At 39.3% G+C, this 20584-nt stretch overlaps 1 protein-coding gene across 1 annotated transcript in view; it reads right to left on the bottom strand.

Annotated features, from left to right (window-relative positions):
- Positions 1 to 20584, bottom strand: part of RELN (reelin) — a 525406-nt gene that overhangs the window by 49145 nt on the left and 455677 nt on the right. The window contains exons 43-46 of the mRNA XM_060020286.1: positions 20040 to 20187; positions 17516 to 17774; positions 16404 to 16653; positions 12251 to 12419 (exon numbers count right to left, since the gene is read on the bottom strand). Coding sequence (XP_059876269.1) covers positions 12251 to 12419; positions 16404 to 16653; positions 17516 to 17774; positions 20040 to 20187 — 826 coding nt within the window. The remainder of the gene's footprint in view (positions 1 to 12250; positions 12420 to 16403; positions 16654 to 17515; positions 17775 to 20039; positions 20188 to 20584) is intronic.

Raw genomic sequence — 20584 nt, 5'->3', positions numbered from 1 at the left:
TTTAAGATTCCACATATAAGTGATACCATATGATATTTGTCTTTCTCTTTCTGACATATTTCACTTAGTATGATAATCTTCTGGTCCATGCATGTTGCTGCAAATGGCATTATTTCATTCTTCTTTATGGCTGAGTAATATCCCATTGTGTGTGTGTGTGTATATATATATATATATATATATATATCTCACATCTTCATCTATTCATGTGTCGATGAGCATTTAGGTTGCTTCCATGCCTTGGCTATTTTAACAGTGCTGCTATGAACATTAGGGTGCACGTATCTTTTTGAATTAGAGTTTTTGTCTTTTCCAGATATATGCCCAGGAGTAGGATTGCTGGATCACATGGTAGCTCTGTTTCTAGTTCTTTAAGGAAACTCCATACTGTTCTCCATAGTGGCTGCACCAATTTATATTCCGACCGACAATGTAGGAGGGTTCCCTTTTCTCCACATCCTCTCCAGCATTTATTATTTGTAGACTTTTTGATGATGGCCATTCTGACAAATCCATCACCTTTTATTAAAGCTCTTATCACGTTTTAATAAAAGTGCCTATTTATGCATAGTTGCCTCTGTTGGATTATTCTCCTTACTTACCATTTTACTGTTGGTGACTCCTATAGATGGGGCTTCATAAACCTTTACTGAAAGAATGTTTAATTGGCAGCAATAAAGGTGGCCAGAAAGAATCAAATAGGAGACGTCTTGAGAGTGGTCGGGCATGGGCTGGGGGTCCGTGGTGGAGACGGCAGTGATTTGATGACTGTTAAAGGTGGGGGAGATCTTCCTAGCAGTTGGGAGATGGCAGAGCTGCCTAGCATGAGGCGGCCCTACCCACGAGAAAGACAAGATCCAGCCCCACCCACCAGAACACAGACACCAGTCCCCCCCACCAGGAAGCATACACAAGACACTGAAGCAGCCTCACCCACTGGGGACAGACACCAAGAACAATGGGAACTATGAACCTGCAGCCTGTGAAAAGGAGACCCCAAACACAGTAAGTTAAACAAAATAAGAAGACAGAGAAACATGTAGCAGATGAAGGAGCAAGGTAAAAACCCACCAGACCAAATAAATGAAGAGGAAATAGGCAGTCTACCTGAAAAAGAATTCAGAGTAATGATAGTAAAGATGATCAAAAATCTTGGAAACAGAATGGAGAAAATACAAGAAACATTTAACAAGGACCTAGAAAAACTAAAGAGCAAACAAACAATGATGAACAACACAATAAATGAAATTAAAAATGAAATCACAGTAGCAGAATAACTGAGGCAGAAGAACGGATAAGTGACCTGGAAGATAAAATAGTGGAAATAACTACCACAGAGCAGAATAAAGAAAAAAGAATGAAAGGAATTGAGGACAGCCTCAGAGACCTCTGGGACAACACTAAATGCACAACATATTCAAATTATAGGGGTCCCAGAAGAAGAAGAGAAAAAGAAAGTGTCTGAGAAAATATTGAAGAGATTATAGTTGAAAACTTCCGTAACATGGGAATGGAAATAGTCAAGCAAGTCCAGGAAGCGTAGAGTCCCACACAGGAAAATCCAAGAAGAAACACGCCAAGACACATATTAATCAAACTATCAAAAATTAAATACAAAGAAAAAATATTAAAAGCAGCAAGGGAAAAGCAACAAATAACATATACGGGAATCCCCATAAGGTTAACAACTGATCTTTCAGCAGGAACTCTGCAAGCCAGAAAGGAGTGGCATGACATATTTAAAGTGATGAAAGGGAAAAACCTACAAACAAGATTAGCCTACCCAGCCAGGATCTCATTCAGATTTGATGGAGAAATTAAAACCTTTACAGACAAGCAAAAGTTAAGAGACTTCAGCACCGCCAAACCAGCTTTACAACAAATGCTAAAGGAACTTCTGTAAGCAGGAAACACAAGAGAAGGAAAAGACCTACAAAAACAAACCCAAAACAATTAAGAAAATGGTAACAGGAACATACATGTTGATAATTACCTTAAATGCAAATGGATTAAATGCTCCAACCAAAAGACACAGACTGGCTGAATGGATACAAAAACAAGACCTGGGGCTTCCCTGGTGGCACAGTGGTTGAGAATTTGCCAGCCAATGCAGGGCCACGGGTTCGGGCCCCGGTCCGGGAAGATCCCACATGCTGCGGAGCAACTAGGCCCGTGAGCCACAACTACTGAGCCTGCGCGTCTGGAGCCCGTGCTCCGCAACAAGAGAGGCCGCGATAGTGACAGGCCCGCGCACTGCGATGAAGAGTGGCCCCCACTTGCCACAACTAGAGAAAGCCCTCTCACAGAAACGAAGACTCAACACAGCAAAAGTAAATAAATTAATTAAAATATTCAGGGGACAAAAAACTTTAAGAAGTATAAGGCCAATAAATGTCTAAAAAAATAAAAAAAATAAAAATAAATAAATAAATAATGTAAGATTTATTTAAAAAAAAAAAAAAACAAAAAAAACCAAGACCTGTATATATGCTGTCTACAGGAGACTCACTTAAGACCTAGGGACACATACAGACTGAAAGTGAGGGGATGGAAAACGATATTCCATGCAAAGGGAAATCAAAAGAAATCTGGAGTAGCAATTCTCATATCTGACAAAAGAGACTTAAAATAAAGACTATTACAAGAGACAAAGAAGGACACTACATAATGATCAAGGGATCAATCCAAGAAGACGATATAACAATTGTAAATATTTACGCACCCAACATAGGAGCACCTCAATACATAAGGCAAATGCTAACATCCATAAAAGGGGAAATCGACAGTAACATAATCATAGTAGGGGACTTCAACACCCTACTTTCACCAATGGACAGATCATGAAAATACATAAGGAAACACAAGCTTTAAATGATACATTAAACAAGATGGACTTAATTGATATTTATAGGACATTCCATCCAAAAACAACAGAATAAACTTTCTTCTTAAGTGCACATGGAACATTCTCCAGGATAGATCATATCTTGGGCCACAAATCAAGCCTTAGTAAATTTAAGAAAATTGAAATCGTATGAAGTATCTTTTCTGACCACAACACTATGAGAGTAGATATCAAATACAGTAAAAAAAAATTTTAAATACAAACACATGGAGGTAAACAATACGCTACTAAATAATTAAGAGATCACTGAAGAACTCAAAGAGGAAATCAAAAAATACCTAGAAACAAATGACAATGAAAACACGACGACCCAAAACCTATGGGATGCAGCAAAAAAGTTCTAAGAGGGAAGTTTATAGCAATACAATCCTACCTCAAGAAACAAGAAAAATCTCAAGTAAACAACCTTACTTTACACCTAAAGCAATTAGAGAAACAAACAAAAAACCACAAAATCAGCAGAAGGAAAGAAAGCATAAGGATCAGATCAGAAATAAAAAGAAATGAAGGAAACAATAGCAAAGGTCAATAAAACTAAAAGCTGGTTCTTTGAGAAGATAAACAAAATTGATAAAACTATAAGCCAGACTCATCAAGAAAAAAAGGGAGAAGACTCAAATCAACAGAAATAGAAATGACAAAGGAGAAGTAACAACTGATACTGCAGAAATACAAAGGATCATGAGAGATTACTACAAGCAACTATATGCCAATAAAATGAACAACCTGGAAGAAATGGACAAATTCTTAGAAAAGCACAACCTTCCAAGACTGAACCAGGAAGAAATAGAAAATATGAACACACCAATCATAAGTAATGAAATTGAAACTGTGATTAAAAATCTTCCAACAAACAAAAGCCCAGGACCAGTTGGCTCTACAGGTGAATGTGATCAAATATTTAATGAAGAGCTAACACCTATCCTTCTCAAACTCTTCCAAAATATAGCAGAGGGAGGAACACTCCCAAGCTCATTGTACAAGGCCACCATCACCCTGATACCAACACCAGACAAAGATGTCACAAAAAAAGAAAACTACAGGGCAATATCACTGATGAACATAGATGTAAAAATCCTCAACAAAATACTAGCAAACAGAATCTAGCAGCACATTTAAAGGATCATACACCATGACAAGTGGGGTTTATCCCAGAAATGCAAGGATTCTTTAATATACAAATCAATCAGTGTGATAAACCATATAAACAAACTGAAGGATAAAAACCATATGATCATCTCAATAGATGCAGAAAAAGCTTTCAACAAAATTCAACACCCATTTATGATAAAAACTCTCCAGAATGTAGGCATAGAGGGAAACTACCTCAACACAATACAGGCCATATATGACAAACCCACAGCCAACATCATTCTCAATGGTGAAAAACTGAAACCATTTCCACTAAGACCAGGAAGAAGACAAGGTTGCCCACTCTCACTGCTATTATTCAACATAGTTTTGGAAGTTTTAGTCACAGCAATGAAAGAAGAAAGAGAAATAAAAGGAATACACCATTGTAAAGCAATTACACTCCAATAAAGATGTTAAAAAATAAAAAAACAAACAAAAAAACATGGTCCACACCACCCCCCCAAAAAAAGGAATACAAATCAGAAAAGAAGAAGTAAAACTGTCACTGTTTACAGATGACATGATACTACACATAGAAATCCTAAAGATGCTACCAGAAAACTACTAGAGCTAATCAATGAATTTGGTAAAGTAGCAGGATACAAAATTAATGCACAGAAATCTCTTGCATTCCTATACACTAATGATGAAAAATCTGAAAGAGAAATTAAGGAAACACTCCCATTTACCACTGCAACAAATAGAATAAAATACCTAGGAATAAACCTACCAAAGGAGACAAAAGACCTCTAGGCAGAAAACTGTAAGACAGTGATGAAAGAAATTAAAGACGATACAAACAGATGGAGAGATATACCATGTTCTTGGATGGGAAGAATCAACATTGTGAAAATGAGTATACTACCCAAAACAATCTACAGATTCAATGCAATCCCTATCAAACAGCAATGGCATTTTTCACAGAACTACAACAAAAAAAATTCGCAATTTGTATGGAAACACAAAAGACCCCAAATAGCCAAAGCGATCTTGAGAAAGAAAAGTGGAGCTGGAGGAATCAGGCTGAGTTCAGGCTATACTACAAAGCTACAGTACTCAAGACAGTATGGTACTGGCACAAAAACAGAAATATAGGATAAAACAAAAACAGGATAAAAAGCCGAGAGATAAACCCATGCACATATGGTCACCTTATTTTTGATAAAGGAGGCAAGAATATACAATGGAGAAAAGACAGCTTCTTCAATAAGTGGTGCTGGGAAAACTGGACAGCTACATGTGAAAGAATGAAATTAGAACACTCCCTAACACCATACACAAAAATAAACTCAAAATGAATTAAAGACCTAAATGTAAGGCCAGACACTATAAAACTCTTAGAGGAAAACATAGGCAGAACACTCAATGATATAAATCACAGCAAGATTCTTTTTGACCCACCTCCTTGAGAAATGGAAATAAAGACAAAAATAAATTAATGGGACCTAATGAAACTTAAAAGCTTTTGCACAGAAAAGGAAACCATAAACAAGATGAAAAGACAACCCTCATAATGGGAGAGAATATTTGCAAATGAAGCAACTGACAAAGGATTAATCTCCAAAATATACAAGCAGCTCATGCAGCTCAATATCAAAAAAACAAGTAACCCAATCAAAAATGGGCAGAAGACCTAAATAGACATTTCTCCAAAGAAAATATACAGATTACCAACAAACACATTAAAGGATGCTCAACATCATTAATCATTAGAGAAATGCAAATCAAAACTACAGTGAGGTATCACCTCACACCAGTCAAAATGGCCATCACCAAAAAAATCTACAAACAATAAATGCTGGAGAGGGTGTGGAAAAAAGGGAACCCTCTTGTACTGTTGATGGGAATGTAAATTGATACAGCCACTATGGAGAACAGTATGGAAGTTCGTTAAAAAATTAAAAATAGAACTACCATATGACCCAGCAATCCCACTACTGGGCATATACCCTGAGAACACCATAATTCAAAAAGAGACATGTACCACAATGTTCATTGCAGCTCTATTTACAATAGCCAGGACATGGAAGCAGCCTAAGTGTCCATCGACAGATGAATGGATAAAGAAGATGTGGCACATACATACAATGGAATGTTAGCCATAAAGAGAAACGAAATTGAGTTATTTGTAATGAGGTGGATGGACCTAGAATCTGTCAAACAGAGTGAAGTAAGCCAGAAAGAGGAAAACAAATACCGTATGCTAACACATATATACGGAATAAAAAAAAAAAAAACCTAGGGACAGGACAGGTATAAAGACACAGATGTAGAGAATGGACTTGAGGATACGGGGAGGGAGAAGGGTAAGCTGGGACAAAGTGAGAGAGTGGCATGGACATATATACACTACCAAATGTAAAACAGATAGCTAGTGGGATGTAGCTGCATAGCACAGGGAGATCAGCTCGGTGCTTTGGGACCATCTCGTAGAGGTGTGGGATAGGGAGGGTGGGAGGGAGACGCAAGAGGGAGGGTATATGGAGATATATGTATATGTATAGCTGATTCACTTTGTTATACAGCAGAAGCTAACACAACATTGTAAAGCAATTATACTCCAATAAAGATGTTAAAAAAAGAAGACAACATTATACAACATAGAAGCTGGTGATTCAGTGTGAATTTTCTGTCATTCATCAGCATTTTAACTTTGGAATGTGTTTTTCTTTCTCTCCTTTTGTTAATTAAATAAATGGCTAAAAGAAAACAGAACTTGTAATTCCCTTGACTATTTCTCCATGACTAACCCAATAAATATTATGTTTAGTTATTTGGTTTTCTTAGAATAAGACCTTTTCTTTGCAGTTACAGTAGTTGGGAATATCATTGAAATATCTCCTCCTACTCTAAATTTGTTTACCTGCCAAAAGGTACAGACTCCTCCAACCCCATTCCATCACTCCAGTCCTTCCACAATCTTTTTGCCCCTTCTTGAGCTTATCACCATTCCTTTAAACTTCCTGCACACATGGAATAGCTTCTGTGCTGTGGCTAAAACCACCTGGCTTCCAAAGTGTAGTAGTTAATCTTTAAAGCCAGTGGTATCGGCCAGGTCATTAGGGCCAGTAGAAGAGAATGGATCATTTTCAAACTGTGACTTTAAATAGCCAAGTCACACCTGAGCCTTCCAGTGGCAGCTCCCACACCCCACCTTTCTTGGTGGATTTGGGTTACCTGCCCTTCCACTGACTCACTCTGGTTCTCAGGTGACATTTCAAGAACGATGCCACTTGAGTCACCTTTATTTTTAGGTCTGGGGTTAGTAAAGGAGGAGAAGGAGGCATATTCAGAGTAGGGGCTATGAAATTGATTTTGGCATCTTCCTATTTTTTTCAGCCTTTCTCAAGAATGCCTGGCATCCTTCCTTTCTATTTCCTCTTGGACCATATCCCTTAGGCAAGCAATAAAGATGTAGTACTAATACAGTGGTTAAGCCCATGGGCTCTGGCACCAGACAAGCTGTATTTATTTCCAGTATCTCACTGAAACTGTTCTTTTGAAGGTCATTGACTATCTCCTTATTGAAAACTCTAGTAAATTTATTGTGAAACTGTCTTCTTCTTGACTCTATGTAGCATTTGTCACTGATTTGATCTATCCCTGCTTGATATTCTATTTTCACTTGGCTTTTGGATACCACTTTATTCTGATTCTCCTTCCTCCTTGACTGCATCCTCCTGGTTCCTCTAATAGCTATTTCCACTCATTCTGCTATTAAATTTAGGGATCCTTTCTTTTTAAATGCTCTCCTCTGGAGAGCTGCTGCAGTTTTATAGCATTGCCTATGACCTCTATGTTCACGCCTTCAAGGTTTATTATCTTCCCCTGGGCTCCAGTCTTCATAGCTCTGTCAAAAGGATATTTCCATCACATTTAATTCAGCATCTTTTGATTAAACCTGCTGCACTGTCCCTCCTGGAATCAGCTTCAGCTCACTCCTCTCTTCTTCTCACCACTTTCTCAGGCTTCAAACTTTAAAGTCATCTTTTGATGTGTGCAAGGGAGAAGAAGTTAGTGACTGAGTTTTATCAATTCTTTCTCTGAAATGTCCTATAATATCTACTTCATCCCCCTCATGTTAGCTGTACCCCAGATCCTTGTTACTATGTACAGTCATTATCACAATACCTTTGTCTTTCTCCTACTTGAGTCTCTCTTTTCTCCCAATTTTTTTTTCTTGGAAGAATTAGTCTCAGCTCAAAACTCACCACAGTTCATTTTCCCTACAAGTCTAAACCCCTTTGCCTTGCTTCAATGCTTACTATAAATTACCCCAACTCTGCTAACAAACAACTTCCCATAACTTACAGATATGAGCTCCCTCTTAAATCAGCAACCTCTGTGCTTCTCCCAGACTCACGTGCCCTGTTCACGTTGTTCCCCTAATTTAGGATGTTCTTTTCCTTACCCACCTAAGTCCTAGCCATCCTTTGAGGCCAGGGTCCATCTTTTCTCAAATCCCTAACTCTGGCATTCAACACTGTCTCCCATCTCTCAATACCTACAGCATTTCCAGCCCATTCCTCAGTGAAGCTCTAAATTTTACTCAGCATGTATTATTTTTAAGTTGTTTATTTTCCCATAATCAGATTGTAACCTCCTCCAGGGCAGAAACTTAAGATAGCGTCCTACCATTACTATGGGCTCACTCTTGTTAAGTTAACTGAGGACGACTTCTTAGTCTGACTGAAGTCTGGTACTACACTTGAGCTATGGTTAACAAATGTGATTATGTAGTTAACTCATAAAAGTAAAAACGACTTACCATTTAGTAAATGTTTACAATGTCCCAAACACTTCCAGGCACATTGATTAGCTTTTTATATGGTAAAAAATATCTTCATTTTTCAGATAAGGAAACTTAAGCTTAGGGACGTGAAATGACTTGCTTAGAAGCTCACAGGGCTGAAAAGTGGGAGCCCTCCACTAAACTGCAATACTTTCTGGTCTTTTTCTTTTCTTTCTTTCTTTCACGAAGATCTAACTTCACCAGTGTAAATGGGGAGGATTAGAGACTATGGTTCTATCTACCCCAATTTATTTAGGTTTCAACAGAGCAATGTCTGGAGCACAGTGTGATATATCTTGTGTTTAGTCTCACTGTTGCTTTCCTGATGAAAAGCACCAGCATCCGTTCAGTTTTGCAACTCAGAGACCAGGGAGTCATCTTCAACATTGCCCCTTCCTTCACTGTCCCACATGCCTTTCATCATTAAGCTCAATTTTATTGCCTCCATTTCTCTTGAACTTCTTCACTTCTCTTCATGTCTGCCACATCTTAGTCTAAGCTACCAGCAGTCACTGTCTCTTTAAGGGCCTCCTTACATCTACTCTTATCCTCCCCAATTTGTTCTCCAGTTAGAATAAGCTTTTCTGAATGCAAATCTGATCATGTCTCCCCATCCCCAAGCATTTTAGCAGGCTTCCAGCATCCATATAACAAACCCCTAAATCTTTTTTTTAAATTAATTAATTGATTTTTGCCTGTGTTGTATCTTTGTTGCTGCACACGGGCTTTCTCTAGTTGTGGCGAGCGGGGTCTACTCTTCGTTGTGGTGCGCGGGCTTCTCATTGCAGTGGCTTCTCTTGCTGCAGAGCACGGGCTTTAGGTGCGCGGGCTTCCTTTGTTTGTGCCTCATGGGCTCTAGAGAGCAGGCTCAGTAGTTGTGGCACACAGGCTTAGCTGCTCCACGGCATGTGGGATCTTCCTGGGCTCGAAACTATGTCCCCTGCATTGGCAGGTGGATTCTTAACCACTGCACCACCAGGGAAGTCCAACAAACCCCTAAATCTTTAGTATGACCGACTCTCCATGGTCTGACACCATCTTACACCTCACTTCACTTTCTCTCTTGGTGTCTGATCCATTCTATCAGCATCTCAAATATGCCTGTTTCCTCCTACTACAGGGTGTTATCTTTACCTGGAACACCCTTCCCCTTCCCCTTCTCCTAGTTAACTTGTATCCTTCCTTCACATCACACTACAATTATTTTCTCAAGAAAGTGTTCCTTGATCTTCTTGACCAAGACAAATCTCTCTATGATGTATAATCTCTTAGCACCATGCAAGTATCCTCCATCAGTTATCAGAGTTGAATTTCATATTTACTTCTCTGATTACTAGTGATTTCTGGTTAATACATCTTTCTCGCACTAGACTAAAAGTTCCTTGAGGCGGGGCTAAGTTCAGCCTCTCACACGGACCTAGGTAATAATGAAATACTTAAAAAATACTTGTTTAATGAACGGTTTAATGCATGAATAATCACTACTGATGACTACTAGTCATTTCAGTTTGGTTAATGGTTTGATGTCAATTTGTGGACACCCAACCTCGGTTGACTGTTTCCACCACTGTGCCAACAATACTGAGAGCCTAGCTCTGTGGTCACATGATAAGTGAGCGGACAAACTACAATTGGCACATTGTCACAGTCACTCCTAATTCCTACTTAGCTCATAGCTTTAAGTTGTCAGCATCATGTTTGTTTATAGTGAAGAACTACAAACTAAAATCCTCAATTCTGTCCTGGCAGATGACATAAACACTGATGTCCCAGTATTTTGCAGATGTTGAGGCAGTAAGTTCAACTCAGAATAAGGAAGCACCGCACTTAAAAAGCAACTGGATGAAAGAGCAGATATAGTATAGATTAGCTATCTTGAGTTTGAGGCAAAGTGCTCTGAGTCTGGCACATTGTTCTAATGATCTTTGGCCCATGGCAAAGCACAGTTAGAAGGGGGTCTGGCTTGGGTTCCAGCCATGCTCGTTTCTTTCTGAATTACCCAAAGGGCCTTGTTGTAAAGCAGTGTTGCCTTTAAGACCATTGTACAACATGAACTTTCAGGGTAATATAATAAACAAACTGCATATTTTCAATATGATTACAAGATGAAATGCATGCTCATCAGATTTTTAAAATATCATTTGAAAGGGTCAAAATTTTTATGGGTATGTGTAAGAGACAAAAGATAGATTAAAAGATGAGGATTAATTATTTTTCTTGAGTAAAAGACTCAAGGGCATAATAACGAGCTGGAGTATATCTTAGAATGTCGTTTGTTTGCAAAATGTTACCATGTTGCTCGGTAATAATTCACAGAATTCATAATGACTTAAAAGACTACCACCTTAATAGAGTTTTTTTTTCTATTTTACTTATTAAGATCACCTTAATAATTCATGCATGGCAATACCTTTAACGAGCAACAAAATCTCACGTATCTCATTTAAACTTGGCAACTCTGCTAACAGTTGATATAGTCTTGCACCCCTGAGCCAGCAATTGTACAGGAGCCCTAGGCTGTTAGTAAGTGAACCCATCCCATTTATGATAATCCCAGGAAAAGTTAAGTCCTAGATGAACGGCTGAATTTTACGATCATTTGCTAGGAAGATTTATTCATTCTTCATTTGTGGGGAGGTGAGAGAACAATAATGAGCCCAAACTATAACTCCTGTTCCACAGACTGCATTGGTGGCTTTGCTTCTTTCTTAACGGCAGCAACTGATTACCATTTTCTACTTAGATGGTGAAAAGAGAGAGAGGCATGTAACACTATCCCACTAGGCAAGGTGAGTTCTCTGCTTTACTCAAGCAGGAGCGCAAATACAGAGATAGTTTAGACTTAACTTCTCTACCAGCACCTACCAGGCAGTTTTATTAAGACACTGTCATTTCTTAAAGACACAACGAAGGAGCATTTACAATTGTTTTTCACATAAAAGTACATTCCAGGTGATAATTCTCAAGATACTGTTCAAAATAAAATTTCAAAAGCAGACAGTAATTTTAATACACATTTTTATGCTACATCCGTTTATATGATACCACTCACTGCTATATTTACAATAGTCTGACTGACAGAAAATAGACTCCATTTAAATCCATTAAGACTTGTTCTTGGCCTAGTGACTTAAGTTGGAGAAGCTCACTGAGCTGGCCACTATTTCCTTTCATATGCCATTTAAAAAAATATTAGAGTTAAAAGTCAGAAAAGGCCTGGATTTAGGGAAAACACAGGACAATGTCACCACAAAAACTGGTTTCTTTTTTACGTATTAAGGTCGCTTTAATAATTCATGCATAGCAATATCATCAACAAGTAACAAAATCTCATGTAACTAATTTAAACTTACTGTGCTGAAATTGGACATGCCAAATTATATCACATTCGGGTTCACTACATGCAGAAACATCCATACCTGGTGTACGGTGGGAGAGGCAGAGTAATTCTGGTCCATTTGTTGAAAGTATCTGACACCAGGATCCGCTGCAGGTGATAGCGATTGCATTCAACATTGGTAGGCAGACAGTCCCTTACCAGTGGGTGCCATGACAATCCAAGGTCTACTGAGTATTCCAACTCAATAGCTGAAACAGGAAGCATTATTCTGGTTAGAAATACATACCTGCAGATCCAGGAACCATAATTACTTATGTTTTCATATGTTTTAATTTCAATCAAATATCATTTGATTTTCCCCAAGTGTATTTCCTGGTGTTATTTTTTCCTCTGTATACTACTAGTGATTATTTTTAGCTTTCCATATTAAAATAATTTTTCTGTTAAGGGGATATGATCAAGTGAAACATAAAGTAAATTTTCCTGAATCACTTCTTTAATTGCGAAATTTTCAGAACAATTCTAACAAATCAATTGCTTCACATGCAGTTAAAGCAATAATAATAATAGTTATAATTTATATATATTTATTATTTAATTTAATAGTTATAGGATATATATTGTATAAATACATTATATAAATTAGATATAATTTATGTATTATAATAACTATATTTTGTCTGTTTATTTAAAGGTTAACATACAAATACAGAACGTAATAACCATATGTTATAATGACTACTTTTTAAATAGTTAAAAATATTGAGCAGCCTTCCCAAAATTTAAGCATTCTATAGGAATCCTGACCAACTTATGCCAAACTTTCTCTGGTATAGGTGAAACTCCTAAGAAAATGACAAATCGGGCTTCCCTGGTGGCGCAGTGGTTGAGAGTCCGCCTGCCAATGCAGGGGACACGGGTTCGTGCCCCGGTCCGGGAAGATCCCACATCCCACATGCTGTGGAGCGGCTGGGCCCGTGAGCCATGGCCACTGAGCCTGTGCATCCGGAGCCTGTGCTCCGCAACGGAAGAGGCCACAACAGTGAGAGGCCCGTGTACCGCAAAAAAAAAAAAAAAAGAAAAAAAAAAAGAAATTGGCAAATCTCTTTTGCTTATATACCCTGCTTTGCTGTGTTATGGAATATACTGGGAAATCAGAGAAGCATAAAGAGGGAGCTGAAGGCCATGTAGTTCGTGCCAAAGCAGGAAGTCAGGCTGTGGGTCTTATGGAAAGAGATTTCTTTCTTTCCTTTCTCTTCTTCCAAAACATTCAACCTATACGCTTTGTTTTATATTTCTCTCTCTGGTCCCTTCTTAAGACTTTATAAACTACTTCAGCCCATACCTCCCTACTGAAATTTCCTAAGACCATGATTCTCAGTCTTGGCTGCACACTGAAATCGCCTGGGTACCTTTAGAAACTACTGATGCCAAAGTCCCACCTGCAGAGATTGGGATTTCACTCTTGTGGGGCAGGCCAAGGTGCTGGGAGCTTTTAAGTTTCCCAGGGGATTCTCCCATGCAGCCAGCGTGGGACCACTCACTGGTCCTGGTGGCCTAAGTTTCCTGGTGGCCTTTTCTAGTTAAATACAATGGCCTGTCTCAGTCTTCATTGTTCTTGCCCTCCCTACAGCCTTGCACATTATTGATGACTCCCTGGTTCTTGAAACTTTCCTTTCGTTTGGAGGACATTATTCTGAATCTCCTGTCTTATTTCCCTCTGACTTCTGTGCTAACTAGCCCAGCTATGGGCATCTTTCCGGACTCCATTTCTGGCCTTCTATTCTACACCTATCTTCCTTGGGCTTCAACTGTTATCTCTGTGCCCAAATCTCCCAATTTTACGTCTCAAAATTGATTTTATTCATTCAGCAAATGTTTATTCAGCCTGGCATTGTCCTGGATGCTGGCATACCGTGATGCACAGTATAGACAAAGTTCCTGCTTTCTACACTGCAAGCCCTCCGCACTAAAGGATACCACCACTTAAAACTGTTTTCACCAAACTAGAGAAAGACTCATCATTGTCCCTCATAAATAAACATCTCTTCTTAACTACCAAATGCTATCAGTGACAATGCTTTTGCACTAGTTTTCTGGGTTCAGAATTTAGAAATTATTTTAGAAATTTTACTCCTTTCTTCTTTACCCTCTATGTTCAACATGTCACCTGGTTTTGAGGTTTGCTGCTTCTTTCCTTTTGGTTTGCAGTGTCTCATACTAGTTTTATCCATGCCCTTTCTCTTCATGCCATGTAATTCAGGTTTTCATCACTTCCTACAGAGACAACCACTGACACTTTTTTGTTGGGATTCTTCTCTACCCACCTTCATTGGCTCCTGGGCTAATCTCCCTAAAACCCACCATGCCACTCCCCCGCATTTGTGCCCTCTTTTTTTTTTTTTTTTTTTGCGGTATGCGGGCCTCTCACTGTTGTGGCCTCTCCTGTTGCGGAGCACAGGCTCCGGACATGCAGGCTCAGCAGCCATGGCTCACGGGCCCAGCCGCTCCGCGGCATGTGGGATCTTCCCGGACCGGGGCACGAACCCGTGTCCCCTGCATCGGCAGGCGGACTCTCAACCACTGCGCCACCAGGGAAGCCCTGTGCCCTCTTATTCATGACCTTGTCAAGCACAAATTCCTGTGCCTGCCTTTTAATGCCCTTCTTAATTTGCTGCCAACTCTTCTTGGCCACTTTCCTCTTTCATTTTTTTATTCAGTTCCATCTTTTCAAGAGGTTTACCCAGCCTACAGAAGAAAGCACATGTGACTGGGCTTATGAAGGCAGAGTTTCAGTCCTGGTTCTGCTGCATGCTGAACATGTCATAACTCACCTCCCTGGTCTCTAGCTGACTTCCTATGCTAATGAGGGAGTGGGTGTCTAGGACCCTGAAGTCCCTATCTATTTTCAAAATTAGCACTCTACTCTCCTCCGGTAGATGCAAATATTATCTGTTCAGGCTGGTCTGCTCATGGTTAACCCATGGACCAGGAGAATCCCTGCTTTATGCTGCCAGCCAGCCTGGGGTGTCCTCTCTTCCCCATTCACCCTTCAGATTCACTCCAACCATCAATGCCCACTTGAGATTTAGCTTCTTTGTGAAATCTTCCCGAACTTCTTGGACTGGCCATCCATTGGTTATCTCTTCCTCGGCTGAACTCTCATTACGTTTTGCATTAGTACCACTCCATACAGCACTGGATTTAGTCATTTATTGGACTCACTTTCTGAAGTATCCCCTCAACTAGACTGTACCTAGTGAAGACAGCCTGTGTATCTTATACTTTTCCAAGTTCCACCTTTACTGACTAGTTTAGTGTTGACTGATTGAGTCTGAAGTAGAAAGAGTTCTTCTGGGCTTCCTTCTTAGATCTGTCCATTAAATTCAAACTAATGGAAATATGAAAAATCTGGATTTTGCAGGACCTTGGAAGTAACCAAGTTCTCCAGATTTTGGACCGCAAGAATCTAAAACATTCTAGTGTGAACATTCTAGTTTGGATCTCTTGGAAGAATAGTGATACAGGGTGATGCAAGACCAGAAGGTCCCCAGAATCCTGACAGATCTGCAAATTCCAGTGAAGGGTCCAAGTATGCAGAGATGTCAGTTTTTAAAGCTCCTAAGATAGGCTCGTGTGTGTGTGTGTGTGTGTGTGCGTGCGCGTGCACGCGTAAGGTATGCATAACCTAGAAGATGCAAACTGGTCACAATCACGGTGGTTTAGAATATGCTATGACCCACGGTGGCAGAAAGTATCAGACAAAATAGGAACAACAAAATTTCATGATTCCTGGGAGATGGAAAGGAGACAATAACTGGACTAATCTAAAGCCCTATGAATTAAAACCCATGTAAATACAAATGTATGTGTAAATCCTATTGCTTATTCTGACATTCTCTATATGACGAGAACCCTTTATTCTGTAAATATGATCCTTAAAAAATCTGGATTTATAAACGGAGATAAATTGGGGGCTATTGTTTATAAAAAAAAGAAGTCTTCATGGACATATGCTTAAAAATAAGCTCACATTCTGAGGTTTTAAAAAATAAACGTCTAAAACTCAATTTACACACAGCATTTTCAAGAATGCAGTTAGGTTCTGACCGAAAGCACACTTGTGTTTTACTTACAGACTTCTTGGAGGTGTAGTATAGTCCTTTGACAGAGGCAGCCTTGGATGCCCATTTACACTTCTCTGTCCCTCTACCTGGAAAGGGAATACTTACCATAACAAGAGTCTGTGACCGAGCAGGAGGCAGCAAAATCTATCTGTAGGAATGAATCCTCATTCACAGCAATGTCTGTGGTGACCACATAACGGGTGCTGGCCTTTTCGATGAAGACTAGGGCATCACCAGTAGAGCCACACACAGGCATCTTGGTGCCTCCGGGGTGAAGCAGCCATTTCCTACTGTCCAGAGTTGTGAAATCATCCTCCAAGACTGTATTACCAGAAATATTTCCTCCAATAAGAATCTGAAATATATTTTTTAAAACACAACTTTTCAGTTTGGTTTCGAGATAGGAGAAAGTTCGTTTCTTTTTGTTTGTTTGTTTTTATCTGTCAGATCGCTCAAAACTGGCGTTATACAGCAAGCTTAATGTTAGAGGGCCTTTCAGCATGTTCCTGTTTCTGTGGTCTGCTTGCCCCCCTGGCAAAAAGCTACAGAAACAAATCAAAAGACTGACAAAACCATTCACAGCCTTCATGGGCCAAATTGTGCCTTTGGAAACTACACGTACCCAAACTGGGAACGCAATGTTTGCCTTACATTATTTTCCATGTAAAATTTCTATTTAAGGACAGTAGTACCCTAAGGCATTTCAGTTCCAATTCTTTGCATGGATTCTACCGTCTGTTAACAGGTTCTTTGAGTTCTTTTTGATATGCGTATTATTATGTATGAAGATCCTTTAGAACTGTCGTCCATAAGGATGTTAGGGAGATTTATTTATTTTTTCTTTAAAGGCTAGAAAAGAGGATTGGGCAACTACTGCATGTGGCACCAATGCTAATTTGCACATTTTCCTTTTCAGAGAATTATAGCCTTGTATCACGCTTGATAAGGTCCCTCTATCCATATGGCAGAATCCTCTTATGAGCAGAACCTGGGCCTTCTGTTGCGTCGTTTGTTTTTATAGGCTCAGGCAGTTGAAGGAATAGAGAAATGAAAGGAACCTAAATGCCACATCTAATCTAGCCGTGTGCCCTTGGGTAAGTCACCCAACTGTGGGTACTGGGCTTCCTCTACTGAGCGAGGGGTTGGACCAACTGCTTTCTAAAGCCATATTTAGCTCAAGTGACAACATTGTAACAGTTAATCCTGAAGGGACTGACCTGGTCGATTACCCAGGGACTGTAGAAGTGCCCATTTTCAGATGGTTGCCACCAGCGGAGACGTGTAGAAGCAGAACGGGCTTTCAAAGGTATCTCCAGGGCTATGTACCTGCCCACGTTGCTGGAGTTGCTGAAAAGGAACTCTTGAAGGAGACTCCACGAGAGGCCACCATTGAGAGAATATTGTAGAAGTACAGGTTGGCTCCTGGGGTCTGGAACACCTTTACCACATCCCAGTCTCATGAAGAACTGCACAAATCTGATACGAGTAAAATCTACTGTAGACTTTTACTTGAGTGAAAATTCACACCATTAACAAAAGACAAGTGCACAGGATAATAGGGGGAATGTATAGCTTTAACGAATACCATGATTTAACGAACGTCCGAAGCAATTGTTTCAAAGCCTGACTTCCCTTTTTAATGTGAAAGGGAGTTAATACAATGTGAAGTCTGAAAAAGGGTATTCTGTATCCATATTTATATTTGGCACTCCTCCAGAGGGGAGAGTCTGAGGGAAGTGAGCATTCACTGCACCCTCTGGCTATTCTATAAGAAGATGGGAGGGGTCCAAAGGCTGTCCAAGTTTGGGAGTGTCTATTGCTATCTATTCAAGATAAATTCGTATCCTTGTCTTTAGTACCTGAAACTGGAAGAAAGTAATCAATGTAGTTTATGCCGTTTATTGGCAAAATCATCCATTCCCTGGTTCTACCAGTAGTTTTCCAGACCTCATATTGTTGGTTTTGTGAGACACATTTAAATTCACCAGTTGTAGCACCTCCCTGTGAGAGGCCAGGCATCTTTTGCAAGAGGTGTGTCAAACCTGAGCCTCTTTTCTGTCTTTTGCGCCAGGGGCAGGAGAGCATGACTGTGGGGTGGTGGTGGTGGTGGGCTGTGCCAGGCTCTGACTGTTGCTGGGTCTGGGATGGGTGATACTGGCCATCGAGAACTGTGGCAGTCAGCCAGTGGCAATCTTCCCAGCTGGCAGGGAGGTGGACAGAGTGGCAGCAACCAGCTGGGGTGCCAATGAAAACCAGCTCACATGTTATCTTTGGCAGGCGAGCTGCTGGTGCCTGGTCTGGCCGCTGTGCTAGCTGGTAACGCAGAATGAATTTCACATGCAACCCAACACACGTACCCAATTATGGATGCGTGTCAAACATATGAAATATATTGGGGCTTACGATAAAAGTTAGCAGTTCCATATATAAAATCATGCACTCTTCATGGGTTCCTCCCCTCCCCCATCTCCACTAACTGGGCATTCATTTACCTCATAACCCTGAGAAAATTGGGATTTTATATGGAGGTCAATATATGCAAATCTTATACAGCATGCTACTGAGATGAGATAAATAATGGAGCTTTTAACATTGGATTAATGACAAAAATACATGGTTAGTGCCTTGTGAAGTTTATATCTATAAAAACAATAATCATTTACAGAGAAACACTTTTAGCACATTGTCTACTTGTATTGGGAAAATGTTTACATTAATTTATAGATAAACCATGTTAGAATTATTTGGAAAAATCTAATAATTTCTAAATTAGAGAACTCAGCTGCCAATGATAAATCTTAAATAAAGAGAAACAAACTACATGCATTAAAATAGGATGGAGATAAATAAAATCTTGCTTTCTATAACTGTAAAATTATTATCTCATAGATAAGAGTTGTATTTTCTATGAAGCATGATCAAATTTATAATTCAATAAATAAAAGATTTAGGAGGAAGAAGAGGATAAATATGTTACAGTGTATGTTAAGATACTCTGAAATGTTTCAAAAGATGAAACATGATTTCTTTGTTCACTGGCAAAAATAGGTCAGGGTTCCATTTTATACATGTTAAACTGTATTTTCTATTTTACTGGCTAAGTTTTTGGCTCATCAAATGATCAAGGGATACACATCTTGACAGGACATAATCCTCTGAGCCAGTTTAAAATGTTTGTTTCTGAGTGACTGTGCTCAATTTAGAAAATGAGTGCTTTGAATGTATGAGCAAATCATTGGAAAGAAATGCTTATAAACAATAAGGCTACACTTTAGATGTTCTTAAATTGCTAATGGATATAAAATTAACTGTGAATAATTTGTGCATGTATTATATTTCAATTAAGCTTTCTCCTAAGAATGGTAAAGAAATTCTACATAGTCCAAGTGCTAATGAAATGTATTCTGTAGAAGGTGGATAAAGAAGATGTAACATTACTTTCTTGAAGTTAAAGTGAGTTAAACGTTGTCATTTCCTGGTCATCCACCATGTAGAAGACCAGGTATAAACCTCTGTCCGTTTAGCTGTGTTTCATTTCTGATCCAGTTATTGTTCAAATCTCTCTCAGTTTTAGAATGGAAATTATATAAATTGTGTCTTAATGGAGTCTTTGACAAGAGAGAAGCTCAGCATTTACAATGGAAGGCCTTGTCCTTGAGACCTCTGTTTCTTTCTGATTTGATTATGTTCTGCTACTTTATATTACAAGGTGGCTCTTCAACAGCATTTAAAAATGATTACCTAGCATGTGATAAATCCAGATCTCGTGTCATCAACATGCGTAAGCCATCTTCATTGAAAAAGAGGTTGTTTCCACTGGAAAGGATTCCACACTTCCGAGATGGCTTTCCACCACTCATTAATAAGAATCTATCAGATTCTAGCTGACCTGAAAAAAGTGGAAAATGTGGTTTACCTATGACCCCAAATACAGTCATATTATTTTTTAAAGGAATTTAGTAAGTGCTTTGTGCAGTTTTAAAATATGAAGTCATGAATATTGAAGTCATATATTTTGGGGATAAGAAGTCTCTTCAACATTTTAGCTTGTCTGAACTGTTTAACGTTGGCTGTATGATTTAAGGGTCCACATGACAGAAGGAGGAGGCCTTTTCCTGAGTATCTACGGTCCAGCCAAATTGTTCCCTCCTTCTGCTCCTCTGCACTGCAAAACAAGACACTGGCTAGTCAGAGTGGTTCAGCCCAAAATTTAAAAAGGGTAATGAGACCTTTCCACTGGTCTCTTTACTGTGTCCTTGCTACTGAGAGGACAGTATCAGGCCAGT

This window comes from Delphinus delphis, chromosome 9, assembly GCF_949987515.2.
Source record: "Delphinus delphis chromosome 9, mDelDel1.2, whole genome shotgun sequence".
In the NCBI taxonomy this organism is placed as follows: domain Eukaryota; kingdom Metazoa; phylum Chordata; class Mammalia; order Artiodactyla; family Delphinidae; genus Delphinus; species Delphinus delphis.
Note: the sequence above shows the minus strand (reverse complement) of the source record. Positions and strands in the feature narration are given on the sequence as shown.